General features: G+C 45.5%; 1 protein-coding gene across 4 annotated transcripts in view; it reads right to left on the bottom strand.

The window, feature by feature from the left end:
- The window catches only part of CDH12 (cadherin 12), a 689,773-nt gene that overhangs the window by 31,402 nt on the left and 643,090 nt on the right, over positions 1-15,281 (bottom strand). For all 4 annotated transcript variants that reach the window (XM_081206312.1, XM_081206313.1, XM_081206315.1 and 1 more), the window contains one exon: positions 4,071-4,324. In XM_081206312.1, the coding sequence (XP_081062438.1) occupies positions 4,071-4,324 (254 nt within the window). The remainder of the gene's footprint in view (positions 1-4,070; positions 4,325-15,281) is intronic.

Here is a 15,281-nt window from a genome sequence, read left to right on the forward strand (position 1 = left end):
GCAGTGATGTTCACTTGAAGCTCTGTCTTTTCTCCACCTGCACATTAAACACGGCTGGTAAAAAGCAATTTCCTAATCAAAAGCCCTTCAGCATTTTTCAGGCGTCAGCTTTCAGACAAGCATTTCCAAGCTAGAGTCAGTTAGGGTGATGCCATGCCTTTGACCATTTCCCATCACTGTGGTTTCTTTCCCCCTCTGTGGCTATCCAGTTTTAAATCTCTGTTGTTTTAAGGGACAGATTGGAAGGTGCTGCTTTCAAACGAATGTGCTACAGCCTAGTCCGTTAGCTACTTTCTCCCCATGTTGAGGATTAAGACTAATACAAGGTTCCAGAAGGGGCTTGCCAGGTGGGGTGGAATCAATAGGCTAGCTTCTCAGCAGCTAGGTCACTGTTCCTTACTGGGGGGGGGGGATTGAGGAACTGGTGGAGATCTTGGCATGGTGCAAATATGCTGGTCAGAGCACCAGATTGGTTCTTCTGGTGTATTTGCACCACGCTGTTCCACCTCAACCCTCCTGATCCATAGAAGAGAACATCTTATAGGCTCTATGTGAGTTTCCCCTGTATCTTGTATCTAGATCTAGTACAGTGGTACCTTGGTAATCCATTCTGGAAGACAGTTTGAATTCCGAAACACTTGAAAACCGAGACTCAACAGCCGGCCATCTTGCACTCAGCGGAAGCCGCGTGGCATGTTTGACTTCTGAGGCGTGTTCGAAAATCGAAGCATTTACTTCTGGGTTTATGGCGTTTGAAAACCAAAATGTTCAACCTCTAAGATGCTAAAAAACTGAGGTACCACTGTACTTTTTTTTCCTAGAAAAAAGGTGCCAGAACTATGTACCCCCATAAAAAAGCACTGTCTATATCTATATATGCTTTCCTTTCAGAAACTCCAAGTGTCGATCCATGTTCATCCTTGGATTCTCAGTAAAACTACCTGTTTTGTACCCCTGTAAAATTTTATTTTCAGTTTATGAAGCATTCTATATCCACCCACCATGCTGATGAAGAATTTTACGAAACAGTAGTCAATATCCAGAATTACTGTTCAGTGTTGGACACCAGTGTTGAATACACAAAGCTTCACAGCTTCTCTTCCACCGTACAAAGTTTGGCACCTCGCTTCATTTAAAGTTTTTCAGAGACTTTGAGACTAAAGAGTTCATTTTGAACCTTTTATGATTTGAGGGAATTCTATAAAGATTGTCATATGTACATATGTACCGTATTTTGCGCCCCATAGGACGCTCCGGCCCATAGGACGCACCTAGTTTTTTTGGGGGGGGAATAAAGAAAATTTTTTTTATTTTCCCCCAGGTGCGGGGCTGGAAGAACCAGGTCGGGGAACAGCGGGAAGGCGCGCTCTGCCTCCCCGCTGTCCCCCGAGCTTGTGGGGCTGGCTATGGGGAGAAGTGCGCTGATCCCGGGACTGCAGGCAGCTCTGCGCGGCCACCGGGAGCGGGCGGGACTTCGCGCCCGGCTCCCGGTGGCCGTGCAGAGCAGCGCAGAGCCGGGGACTGCAGGCAGCTCTGTGCGGCCATTGGGAGCGGGGCGGGACCTCGCGCCCGGCTCCCGGTGGCCGTGCAGAGCTGTGCTGAGCCGGGGACTGCAGCAGCTCTGCGCGGCCATCCGGAGCTGGGCGGGACTTCGCGCCCCGCTCCCGATGGCCGCGCAGAGCTGCGCTGCTCCCGGGACTGCAGGCAGCTCTGCGCGGCCATCGGGAGCAGGGCGGGACTTCGCGCCCGGCTCCCGGTGGCCACGCAGAGCTGCGCTGAGCCAGGAACAGCAGGCAGCTCTGCACGGCCATCCGGAGCTGGGCGGGACTTCGCGCCCCGCTCCCAGTGGCCGCGCAGAGCTGTGCTGATCCCGGGACTGCAGGCAGCTCTGCGCGGCCATCGGGAGCGGGGCGGGACTTCACGCCCCGCTCCCGGTGGCTGCGCAGAGCTGCGCTGATCCCGGGACTGCAGGCAGCTCTGCGCAACCCTCGGAGCTGGTCTCCCGAGGGTTGCACAGAGTTTCCTGAAGCCTGGAGAGCGAGAGGGGTCGGTGCGCACCGAACCCTCTCGCTCTCCAGGCTTCAGCGAAAGCCTGCATTCGCCCCATAGGACGCACACACATTTCCCCTTCATTTTTGGAGGGGAAAAAGTGCGTCCTATAGGGCGAAAAATACGGTATATGGTCATCGTTTTGCCTAGACATTGTTGAGGTTCTCTTTCCAATCAGGTCCTAAGCCTCCTTTCTTGTGCTCAATCCCCCATTCACCAAACAGTACATACTCCTAGTCCTGTATGAAGTTCCTCTGCCTCCACCCCCCCCAAAAAAAAGACCAACCAATTGTTCAATTTATATTTATCAGCTGTAGTTTGCAAAAGCTGTGTATCGGATCTTCATTTCTATCAGAATGTTTGTGAGTACCCCATGACATCACAGCAGTCAGCCAATGCCTTGGGGTATGAGAGAGAGCAACAATATGGGGGGGGGGGGACTGTGGTTATCAAGGCTAGCCCTGCCCCCAAAAGCCTTTAGGTCAAATCCATCTGTTGCACTGTAGAAACCTAAGAATGACGATCAAACTCTTGGGTTTAGAATATGGGTCACTTTCCTCACCCTCTAACAATAGACACAGGGCGGCAAATAGTTGATACTTACCTGAAAGATCTTTCAGAGCACGTCTATCACCTTGACACTAAAATAATCTGATTTTTGGAATCAGATGTAGGATGCTTTACTGGAGTGAACCAAATTAAATGTGTCATAAGCCAATTTACTGAAGTGATATTTAAGAAATGCCTTGCTTTCATCAACCATAAGCACATGGTTCTCTGTTGGACAGCTTATTATTTAAATTTGAATGAGGCACTGTATCTTAAGCCATTGATTGTTCCTTTTCACAATAAGAGGGTTAAACATTGCCAATGAGCCAGAGCATGTAAAGCCAATAACCTAGCCTCATCCCTTGAAATCCAGATTTATTATAAATATTTTCAGGTAGATATTTTGTAGTGGGAAAAGTGGCATTTCTAAGCATCCTAATCCTAAATTGAATTACATTTGTGCCGAAGCACATTTACTCAAATACTTATTTGGGATTATTATTAGTACATTATTAGCAGATGTCATTCACATGCTACATGGCATTTTAAAGAATTAAAGAACCAGGTTCCTGACCTGTGGGGCTTGCAAACTAAAAATAAAAATTGGGGAAAGAGAGAAAAAGGGAGGCAAATGTAGAAGAGGAAGATGATGCATAAATGTTCAGAAAATGGGAGTTTTGGGAGGAAGCTGGAATTATTTGAGAGCTGGACTTATTTGAGGGATGGGCTGATCAGCTTATTCCATCCCTGGAATAACACTGACACTCACTCATAGCTTTGCTCCATCCTGTTTCATCCCTTTGCAGGTCATTCCAATCCATGGTTTGAGGGTGACCAGAATGGTCATGTATAAGAAATCAACAGAAGCTAGTTTGGGGATTCCCAAAATTCAGGGTCAGCCCACGACGTTTTGTCACTGTGAGCAAAATGTGCTGAAGCCGCCACTCCCTTTCACTACCTGCCCACAGTTCTGCATCTCTGCTGCTGTGTTGCTGCCAGCCCCATCATTGCAACTGTGCCCTCACCTATGGCTGCACCTGTGCTGTCAACATGACACAGCTGTGAGGGCACAACAGGTGAAATGAAAGCCCCAGTGGGGCTGGGAGTAGCACGAAGGCAGGGGATGGATCTTCCACCTGAGACAAATGGCCTCATCTTACCTCATGGGTCACCTCCTTCCATTTGTTAAACATTGTACAGACATACACTGTTTTAGACTGGAAGCCTTCCTTTTGGCCTCCAGGACTTGGGGAACCTTTGTCATTCCACTATACTTGAAGTGTGGGATCCAGAAGGTTCCTCCAGAATGTAAGTGCTCTGAATTCACCGGGTTTTTGTTTTCTTGGAGAAGGACCAAACTGCTGGTCTCTCGTTTTGAAAACAGAATTAACTGCTCCTGAGGTTCATGCTGCTTTATGTATTTATATATCACTGACAGTTTCAACTTGGGAAGACAAGGAGCATTTTCTCACCTGACGACACTGCTGCCAACATCAAGGTCCTGGGCAGTAACAGCTCCAATAATGGTCCCGACGGGAGTATCTTCATAAACCTCCATAGTGTACAAAGGTTTGCTGAAAATGGGCGGTTCATCCATGTCCAACACATTGATCTTCACCGTAGCAGTATCCTTGAATGGGCCCACAGAATGGAAGCGATGGTCAAGATGCACATTTGATGCCTCTACTTTAAAAGTGTATGCCTTCTTTGTTTCAAAGTCCAATGGCTACAATAAAGAGGAATGCAAAATACAATGTCAGATCAAGGACTTAAAAGAAGTAGTCTAAAACCTATCAGTGTGTTAGAAAAGACATATGCATATTTAAAATAATGAATAGAGGACTGTTTTGCTTAGTATATTAATAGTGAATATGCATTTCGGTCTTGGATGGGGAGGAAGGGACCAATGACAGACAAGAGGGGCTGCAGCTCAGTAGAACAGCATGTACTTTTCATACATAATGTCCTTAATACAATCATTGAAATGTCACAGAGTTAGCCCATGTGGCCATCCCCGCTTGCTATGCTATGAAAACCCAACTCCCATCATCATTGCTAATGGTCAGGGATGATGGGAGTTGTAGTACACAAATGGTTTGTGGTTACCATGTTTGATAGGGACATGGGTGGTGCTGAGCCTAGGGCTTGTTGATCAAAAGGTCGGCGGTTCGAATCCCTGTGACGGGGTGAGCTCCCGTTGCTCGGTCGCAGCTCCTGCCAACTTAGCAGTTTGAAAGCATGTCAAAGGGCAAGTAGAGAAACAGGCACCACTCCAGCGGGAAGGTAAATGGTTCTCCAGAAGCGTCTTAGTCATGCTGGCCACATGACCCAGAAAAACTATCTGCGGACAAACTTCGGCTCTATCAGCCAATAAAGCGAGATGAGCACTGCAACCCCAGAGTCGTTTGCGACTGCACTTAACTGTCAGGGGTCCTTTACCTTTTACCATGTTCAATACCCATGAAGCAATGGAGTTCAACAAGAAAAGGGCTAGGAGACACCTTTGCCATTACATGGCTGAATTATGGGCCATTGGTTTGAATTCAGTTTGCTATAAATTTTTGGCAGCTCAATAATGCAGCAGGGAAATGTGGCCCTCTTGGTTCTTTTGGACCTCAGTGGCTCCAGCATCACCAGCCACAATGCTCTCCATCACCTCTTCTCTCACACTCTGCTTTCCCAGTCAGCTTGGTTTAATTTGTCAGAAAAGATTGGTGTGGGTGGCAGGAATGGTCTAAATTTACTGAAAAACTAAGGCAAAAAGAGGAAATTAGATGGTTGTCATTTTGGAAGAGGCATGCTTCCATTCCCCAGCCACCTAGAGAGTAGGTGGAGAGGAGAAGCTTTTGGCAGAAGGGAAGGCATGCTAAGCTGTGCAGACACATATAACATTCACGTGTGCCACCAAAAATGCCAGCCTCTTCATCCTGCAGCACCCTTTTATGTAACAAAAATATATATATTGAAGTATTCAGCAGGCGATTCTGGCATTAGAGGGAACAGTGGATCAAAATACCAGCATGGTGGAAGGGGGAGGAATCAAGAGCTGCTTCAGTAATTATTTTTAGAAGTACTGGGATGGGGAGGAAGTTATGACCTGAGAATTCTATACATAAAGCCATGGATCACTGCCCATTTTACACCCTACCCTCCACCTCAATATGCCGTAATGAATGTCTTTATGTCTTATACTGCCTGAGGCTGACAAGCATGACAGAATATCTACGTACACTGTGAATCAATCAGTTCCACCATTCAGCATGAGTCCAGGTAATTTACCAACACGATGGTCTGAAATCTTTTTATTTGCCAAGCACAGTCTTGTCCTCGCTCAGTCATTCCTATCAGAACTACCATTTCTGTCCCACATCTATCCCATTATAAGTCCAAAAAATAATAATACGTTGCCTTTTTATTTTTTAGATCACGCACACAAGAAGTCTACATGGTTTACCCCGCTGATGACAAAAAAGAAACAGAAGCTCTGCTGTCTTTACAGACATTTAACTGGATTGGGCCCCTGATTTCTTGTGATGGTTTACTGTGGATGCTTAGCTAGCAGTGACATCTCGTGGTCAGCTTTAGGAACATCACAAAGCAGTGTAGTTTTAAAATGCATGGAACAGAGAGGGGATTAGAAGGAACTGGAATTTACAGTTTTGCAATGTACAAAAATTAATGCATACTTTTGAAATTTCTGTTGCAATTAGTCATGTTCTGACAATATCCTACCTGGCATGTATGCAATCTCTGCTTTTTATGGCACTGGCAACAAAAACGGGTTTATTATGAATTTGCAAGAGATTAATAGTCACTCTAAGTAAGAAAGAAAAAAGCAAGTTTTGGAAAGTGGCCAAATAATGACTTTCCACAGGGATGCATTAAACCTTTTTGAGACATGTCCGACTGATACTCCTTTTCTCTCAAAATTCCTCAGGTGCGTTGCCTGAGGAGGTATATCTACATTTGCTTCAAGTGTTGCTTCAGACCTGAGGAATTTTACAAATCTTAGCAAAATCCCACAAATGTCTCCATTCACCAGAAACCTCCAAAAGCTCGTTCAAATTTTGCTATAGGACACACACGGTGACGACCTTAGATTTTGGTTATTCTGGGCCCATTGCATGATGACCAGTCTATTTCCTGGTAATCAGCAATAAATAAAAAAGGTAAAAGGTAAAGGACCCCTGGGGTCCAGTCAAATTCGATTATGGGGTAAGGCACTAATCTCTGCTTTCAGGCAGAGGGAGCCAGCGTTTGTCCACATGACTAAACCGCTTCTGGTGCACAGGACACCGTGATGGGTACCAGAGCTCATGGAAATGCTGCTTACCTTTCTGTCACAGCAGTATGTATTTAGCATCAATGTGACTGGCTGGAGGTCAGGTGAGCAACAGTACCACACCACATATTGCTGCTATTTACCAGGAGATAGAGGGGGAGAAGGGTGAAGGGGTCAGTACTGTGCAAGTGCAACAGGAGTGACATATTGTATCCAACCACACCTGAGCTGTTGAAAAGTTTTTCTACTCCCAGGGAACCTGCTGTATAAGTCGTGAAAATGGAGGCACCTGAGAGCATATAAGAAATGCTGCTAATTGATCTCTCTGTCCCTTGGGAACCTACTGTGGAAAAAGAGGTGCAGGAGGAGAAAGATTGGCTGGCTGTCAATGAGGAACTACCTCAAACTGATTTCTCCACCCCATGGATGTCTGCTATAGAAAAGGGGATGCAAAAGGAACCGGTGCCTGCAGAGATGGAAGAAAATGTAAAAAACACACATCATGCATGGTGGGTCGAGAAAAAGGTTCTCTCTCTCTCCTGCAGGATGCAGTAGTCATAGCAACAGCTTTGCCCAGGCAGGCTCACGATGTGACCCATGAGAGCAGCAAAATAACCAGAGTGTGATGAGATAAAATCAGGCCAAATCTTTATTGATAGCAGAAGGCAGGGTAAGGTTTGGCATGGCATTGGGTCCCAGGACCAGTTCAACATTCCACAAGTCCCATGTTGATGGAATGGATCAAGCCAGGTATGGACCACTTCAAACCTGTTCCATGGGAGTCAGCCAGTGCTGAACCTTGAGGTACAAGCCAGCAAGCAAGGTGTCACTGGGTGCAGATTCTAACAAAGCAGATACCCCAAGCTTGGGGGTGCCCGGGTCAATCCTTCCCTCAGGCCACTTATGTTGATACTATGTTGATCCCCCATACTATGTTGATCCTGTCTAATGCCATTTCCACCCTCATACAAACAATGGTTTTCTGCCCAATGAAGGAAGGCCATAATTTCACTGAAGGAGAGATGAAAAAACCCCAAACAAGTGCCAATCAGGTTGAGAGAGAAGAATTCCTTTCTGGCCATGTCAACCAGCGACCCAAACTTGCTCAGTGAAGGCTCTAACCTGAGGGTGGGTGGGCACTGGGCAGGATGACCCTGAGCTCCAGGCCTCATGAGACAGCTTTCCCCCCACAAGCCCATCACACAGAGAGGATACTGGACAAAACCTTGCCCAGTATTTTGCTGCAATCTATGGGCCACAGTGTCACCAGGCAAAGGCGTCTCAGACTTACTGGACATGGAAAGAGGCTTAAAAGAGAATTAGATAGATTAGCGGAGGATAAGGGTACAAGTTTCTGGGGGTCATGAGTCGGATAATACTATTGAGCCTGCTTCTATCTGCTTTGACCCTGTGTAAGCAGAAAGCTGGATAAATGGGCCATGGGCCTGTCTCAGCAAAGCTCTTCTGATAATCTTATGCCACTGTATTTATTGCTATTTGGGATGAATTCACAGAGCTCTCCTCAATGAAGGTATTTGAGGAGTTTCAAAGGGAGCAACAGGTGTTTCAACAAGGCTAGGGGAATTTCTTCAGTGTTTATGTGCGGCTCATTCCCAAAGCTGTTGCCAAAGTTTGACAGAAGTGAGATTTTTGAAGTGAATTTTAAGATTCCTGCTTGGGTGAAATGCCTGAGGAAATTTTAGAGAAACAAATCTAATTTTATAAGCTTGATGAACACTATAATCCTAACCATGACTAATCGGAAGTAAGACCTATTACTCCCCGGGTAGGTAGGGTTAGGATTGCAGACTATATTGCTCAGAGGTTTCTGAGAGAGAGAGAGAGAGAAGGAGATTAATCTACATCATTCAGAGGAAGAAGCATGAATGAACAAACCTATATTGCACTAATTGAACTCAATGAACTCAATAATGACGACAATGAAAATCAATCAGATAGTCCTGATTTATTAGACTTCTGCTTCATATTTCAGCCTGAGATTATTACTCAGGAGCTCTGCGATGACATTTCCCATGACCTGTGCATTTTGATTTTTGTGGTATGTAGTCTGCACTGAGATGGTCTGTGTTGCATTGGTATCTGTTGATACCCTCCGCAAACACTTGGGAGTTTGGTTGCCACCACATCTTGCCTGACATGAAGGTGCCTATGGAGATTCCTCCTTGGAGAAACATCTGAGGAACTTTGAAGGAAGCCTAGTCAATCACGTGGATGGCAGGCAGGAGCAAAGCATGAGAAGCATGCCAAGGAGTTTGTTAAGCACTAACCAGAATTCTGATTCCTCCCTACATGCATCCATTGTGAATATAATCATGGTGCAACTAGTTCTGGATACCAGCTATTGTTATAAATCAGGGCTGGGGTACCATTGTTTCTCCAGAAGCTGCTGAACTCCAACTCCCATAATTCTCAGGGCTGATGGGAATTGGAGTCCAACAACCTCTAGACATCTATGGTTCCCCAGTTCTGCTACAAACAATTAAGTAAAATGGAAACCTGGGATTTTACTCCATCTTGTCTGTACTAATCTACTTTAGCACAAAATATGCTGATTTTTTTGTGGGGTGGGGGGGCGGGTTCTGCTTTCATGCAGACAATGAGAATACAACATTTTCTTTCAAAATTAAAGCAAAATCAAATTTTGAAGCAGAGAATGCAATACAGGCTGAAATTGATTGAATATGCTGCTGCAATAAACACAGCACAAATACTGAGAAGGAAGTGTTTCTCTTCATTCACAGTCTCCGCACGGTGACAGGAGACACGCAGTGCTGTCTGCTATCTGTGAAGACTTGCACAGCTAAACAGTTTCTATATTTATCCACAGAGCAGGCACTGCATGAATAGGAACAGCCAGGCATTTTTCTATGCTGCATTATCAATGTGCTTTAGACCCCAGTGTAGAGAAACCTGTTCCCATTTGCTCTCTTTGTTTCAGGCCTGCATAATGTGTGACGCACCAAGCCGAAAACACCTGACCTGTCACATATTGCAAACCCACTATTTGTTGTTGGTTTTTCTTTTGTTGGGGAGGGTATGCAGTCTCCAGAAGGTTATGAAACAAGAGGTTTGTTCACCCCTGTGGGCCAACATGCTTTGTTGCACAACCCATCAAGCAGGCTTTCTGTTTCTTCTATCAGTTAAGGAAACAAAAATTTTAATACATGTATTAATCACAGAATACCAGAACTTTGAATTAAATGATAGCAGATGGCACAGTGGGGCTGCACAGCTTACCTGATATCTCTCTGGCTGAATTGCTATCCAAAGCAGGATGGAGATGGGCAAAGGCAGCAGTGAGGTCAGCCTGGTGCAAATATACCAGAGGAACCAGTCTGGTGCTCCTGCCAGCTCATTCGCACCTTGCTGACCTTGCCACTGCTCCATTCCAATGTGCAGCAGCAACTTGGCCTGAACCCCAATGCAACTAAAACATTATATTAAAAGGGCTTAATATTATCTCACCACCGCTTGTGAGGTGGCCCAATAAGATGGTCTGACTCCACCTTCCATAGGTGATCAAACCTGTATGAATCACAGGCAGACTGCAGACTACACCTGCAAATGGGTGTGTGTGTGTGTGTTTGGTTTGAATCCTGCAAATGGACTTCAAAGTCCATTCAAGGGGCTGCCCTTGAGACTGACCCATAAACTCCAGTGGGTGCAGAATGCCACAGCGAGACTCCTTACGGGGTCCTTGCTGCAGGATCACATTCACCCAGTGCTATACCAGCTGCACTGGCTCCCTGTGCTGGTTTAAGGTGCTGCCTTTAACCTTTAAAGCCCTATACGGCCTAGGACCCTCGTACCTACGGGACCGCCTCTCCTGGTATGTCCCACTGAGGACCTTACAGTCTTCAAACAAAAACACCTTGGAGGTCCTGGGCCACAGAGAGGTTAGGCTGGCCTCCACCAGAGCCAGGGCATTTTCAGCAATTTGATTTGAACTGATTTTATAATGAATAGATTTTAGAATGCTGTATTATTTGACTGTTGTTAGCCGCTCTGAACCCGGCTTTGGCTGGGGAGGGCGGGATATAAATAAAATGTTATTATTATTTATTAAAGGAGTTGTTTGAGGATGTGCTGTCAGCAGCAGCTTTGCATCCCTTGCTGGCACCCAGGACACGCGCCGGGAGTGCGGTGCGGAGGGTGAACAAAACCTGCCACACCACTCAAGCCCTCACCTCCGACACTGCCAGACAGGCGCACGGCACAGAGGACGCAAGGGGCTGCTCTGCACCACCTGCCAACTGTCCTGTCCAGGGTGGAGCCTGCCCTTGGCAGGCACATCCACCCAATGCTGGCCGTATGGCCATTCAGCGAGGGTGGGGGGCAGGGATGCTTTGGTAGGGCTAGGCCGGGCTCTGGCGCCCAGAGACCCCCCCCCCAGTGGCAGGCAGGGTGGGATGGGGATTCCTGCAAAGGGGTTGCTTGGTTCATGCCTACTCAAAATCATGTGCTTGGGGCTATGCCCCCCTAGCCCTCCGCCCATGCTGTGCCCCTTGCTGTCAGCACCAATCAGCTCATGGGCAAAGAGAATGCACATTCAAATGAGCTTGCTCTCAGCAGCACTGAAGATGCAGTGATCCACTTCCCCACCCCTGTTCTGGGAAAGCCAAAAGCCAGTTCCCCACACTTGTTCCAGGGAACAATCTTCTCCTTCATTGTTTTTCAGCTGTGGGGCAGCTACCTAAAAGGCCTTGCTGTTGCTTAGGCATGGAAATATTATATATGAGCCCACATTCATACTGGTAAGTTAATGAATTATGAGTTTCAACCACCCAAAAACCCACCTTTTCCACTGACTCAAATAAATTTCTATCACACATGCATTCCCCTACCTTGAAGTGACTGAGGCATCACTTCCATGCCTACAACTCAGTGTGACTCCTGGTTGGTTTAAGGCAACTACCTATACATACCTTTTATGCTTGCTTTTGTGTGTGTGTGTGTGTGTGTGTGTGTGTGTGTGTGTGTGTGTGTGTATATATAGAGAGAGAGAGAGAGAGAGAGAGTTGTAGCCTCTCAGACATGCATTTTTTAAATATGAAATGCACTATTTAGGTGTACAACAAGCTAACTTGTGAGCAACTGTACCTAACACAGCCCACCAGTCATATATTGTGGCCTGGCAGGTAGATGATGTTTCCTCTACTTTGCCGTCCTGGACAAACAGAAAATGCAAGATCTTTGTCGAACTGATGGTAGGCCTCTTTTGATGTTTGCTGGTGGGCTGTGTTCAGCTCACATGCTTGGGAGGGCCTGATGTTAACATATAAGAGAGAGAATTAACTTTCTGAACCGTAAGAATCGATTTATCCACTTAGAGATCATAAAAGCTTATTGATTGCAACGCTAACAAGGCAGTAGAACTTGCTTGCTTCACTTCCCTTTGGCTGCTGTTTCAGTGCCAACCACCATGTGGCACTAGAAGACACAAGATACTCAAATGGAAATACATTTGATCCTTTCTAAGAGATAACAGAGGTTGTACCTGGGACTCAAAGCTCAAAGTCACAGAGTCAGCAGGCACATTATGAGATTTCTGATGTGCTACAAACATACCTCCCGCTTAGCAGTATTGGATTACGACAGCTATTGAAAATAATGAGGGAAAGGGTCTGGGTTGTAATTTCCTCCAGCCAACCCTGTTTTTCACCAGCAGGATCTGATTTCTTTCCACAGGGCCTGTAAGACAGAGTTGTTCTGCCTGGCCTTTGGCTTGGAGCAAATTTGATTCCCTCCCTCTCTTTCTTTTTTCTTTTCCTTCTCCTCCTGCGATGAGGTTACATTTTAATATTTTAATGTTTCAATATTTTAAATTTGTATTTTAATTTTGTTTTTAAGTTGTAATCATTCAACTTGTTTTTATTATTGCTTGTAAGCCGCTCTGAGCCCGGCCTTGGCTGGGGAGGGTGGGGTATAAATAAAAATAATAATAATAATAATAATTATTATTATTATTATTATTATTATTATTATTATTATTATTATTATTATTATTATTTGGAGCACTCCCTGAGAGTAGGAGCATGTCTTCATATCTTGCTCTCCCTGAGGAGAATTGCAGGTAGATTTTCAACCCATGTGACAGGAACTGCGCATGCCAGCAGCTCCAGGTAATTTATGTGTGGAAAAAAGAAATAAAAAGTGTGCTACTTCATAGTGGATTCTGGCAGGAGTTAGGCTTTTGAAGTGGGCTCATATCTCATCCTCATATTGGTCCAGGAGGTATGGATCAGGCAAATTCACTCTGGAATTCAAAGCCACCAAATTGCTCCCCCATCTCTAGAGCTACTTGTTCCAGTGGGGCACCGACCTTCTGCTGGCTAGGTAAGGCTTGCTTTTAGTTCACACCTCCTTAACTATTCTCTTAATAAACTCCAGTCATTGCTGTCAGGCAGACAGAGCTGGTGTGTGTCACCAAGAAAACAGAGTTCCAAAGGCCAAGCAATATTCATAACTTAAATAGCTGCACAGACCGGCAGGTAGTTTTATAGGCCCACTTTGTTGCCCTTACTTTTCTGGCGTGTTAGCTGTTGAAAAATAGAAATGATTTGTATGAATTGCCTTCTGATGTATATGGAGCGTTTTTTTAAACCTTGCAAGAAGGAAGGCATTGCACTGATGAGACTGACATTTCTACAACTATATGGGAAACAGCTTCCAACAAATACCCATGCATTGAGTCCATATATTTGTTGCGGGCCCCGCTTCCTAATTATAAGCTCCCATGGCCAAACTAGGAAAGATGCTACACTTTAAATTCTTTAAATGCAATGCTTCAGCAGCCAGCAATTCTTAGGGAACACTGGAATGTTTATTCCTTTATTGTAAATGGAGCCTCACACTTGCAAGTCTTCACATGTCTACTCAGAAGTTAGCCCCACTATATTCAATGGAGCTTATTCCCAGTTAACTGGGTAAAGACTGTGCAGCCTTACACTGCAGTCCTAAGCAATTTTACTCAGAATTAAGTCCCACTGAGTTCAATAGGATTTATTCTCTGGTATGTTCCTGATCAGGATGCAGATGGAGCTGTGGGTTAAACCACAGAGCCTAGGACTTGCCGATCAGAAGGTCGGTGGTTCGAATCCTCGCGATGGGGTGAGCTCCCGTTGCTCGGTCCCTGCTCCTGCCAACCTAGCAGTTCAAAAGCACATCAAAGTGCAAGTAGATAAATAGGTACCACTCTGGCGGGAAGGTAAACGGTGTTTCTGTGTGCTGCTCTGGTTCGCCAGAAGTGGCTTAGTCATGCTGGCCACATGACCCGGAAGCTGAACGCCGGCTTGCTTGGCCAATAAAGCGAGATGAGTGCCGCAACCCCAGAGTCGGCCATGACTGGACCTAATGGTCAGGGGTTCCTTTACTCTTTACCTTTACCTATGTTCCTAATCATTCTCACAGTTTCCTATTACAGTGGTACCTTGGTTTAAGAACAGCCCTATTTACGAACGATTCAGTTTATGAACTCCGCAACACCGGAAGTAGTGTCTTGGTTTGCGAATTTTACCTTGGTCTAAAAACGGAATCCGAATGATGGAAGGGCACCGGCAGTGTGAGGCCTCATTAGGGAAAGCGTGCCTCAGTTTAAGAATGGTTTCGGTTTAAGAACGGACGTCCGGAACAGATTAAGTTCATAAACCGAGGTACTGCAGTATTATTATTACTCGCTTTTTTCCCTGACAGGGCCTCGAGGCAGCTTACAGCTAAAATTTTATTTCATTCTATTTACCGGTGGAAGGTTTGTACATGATCCTTTCCCTTGCACACTTTTTCTTTGCAACAATCCTGCGATGTAGGCTAGGCTGAGAGGTTTTAATTGGCTCAAGGTGACAAATGTATATGTGCATACGACATATACATGTGCAGCAAGATCAAATGCAGGAGAAGCTTCTCGATACAGAAAATGATGTCCCTATTTTCATCTGAGAAACACTGGAGGGTATGTGTTTACATCTTGCCTTCTACAAGTTATTCATGCAATTTCTATTTGTGTGAATGGTGTAGGACTGGTACCTTGTCCATTTTTGGTCCATACTCTCACTCAAAAGACTGGGCACATAATCATGTGAGGTACTAAAACTTTTATGGCTACTAATTTTGCTTTTGTTTTTAAAACACCATTTCTGTTCCTTCGGAGCTTTACGGCCCACTTCCAATAGTCAAACGAAATGCCGCAAGCTCTTAGTTACTATAGAGAGTGATTGATTTGAGCTGAAAATGTACTTGCTTTTGAAAACCACAGGAGAGAGCAGCTTCCTGGCTGGGAGATACAATGGACTCTTTGCCCTTCAGCGGGATTACATAGCTACAAGTTTATCCATTGGAAGATTCCAATAGGGCTGGACTGACAGCTTGGTGCCAGGTAAATATA

The sequence above is a fragment of the Podarcis bocagei genome, assembly GCF_964188305.1.
Source record: "Podarcis bocagei genome assembly, chromosome: 8".
Taxonomy (NCBI): Eukaryota; Metazoa; Chordata; class Lepidosauria; order Squamata; family Lacertidae; genus Podarcis; species Podarcis bocagei.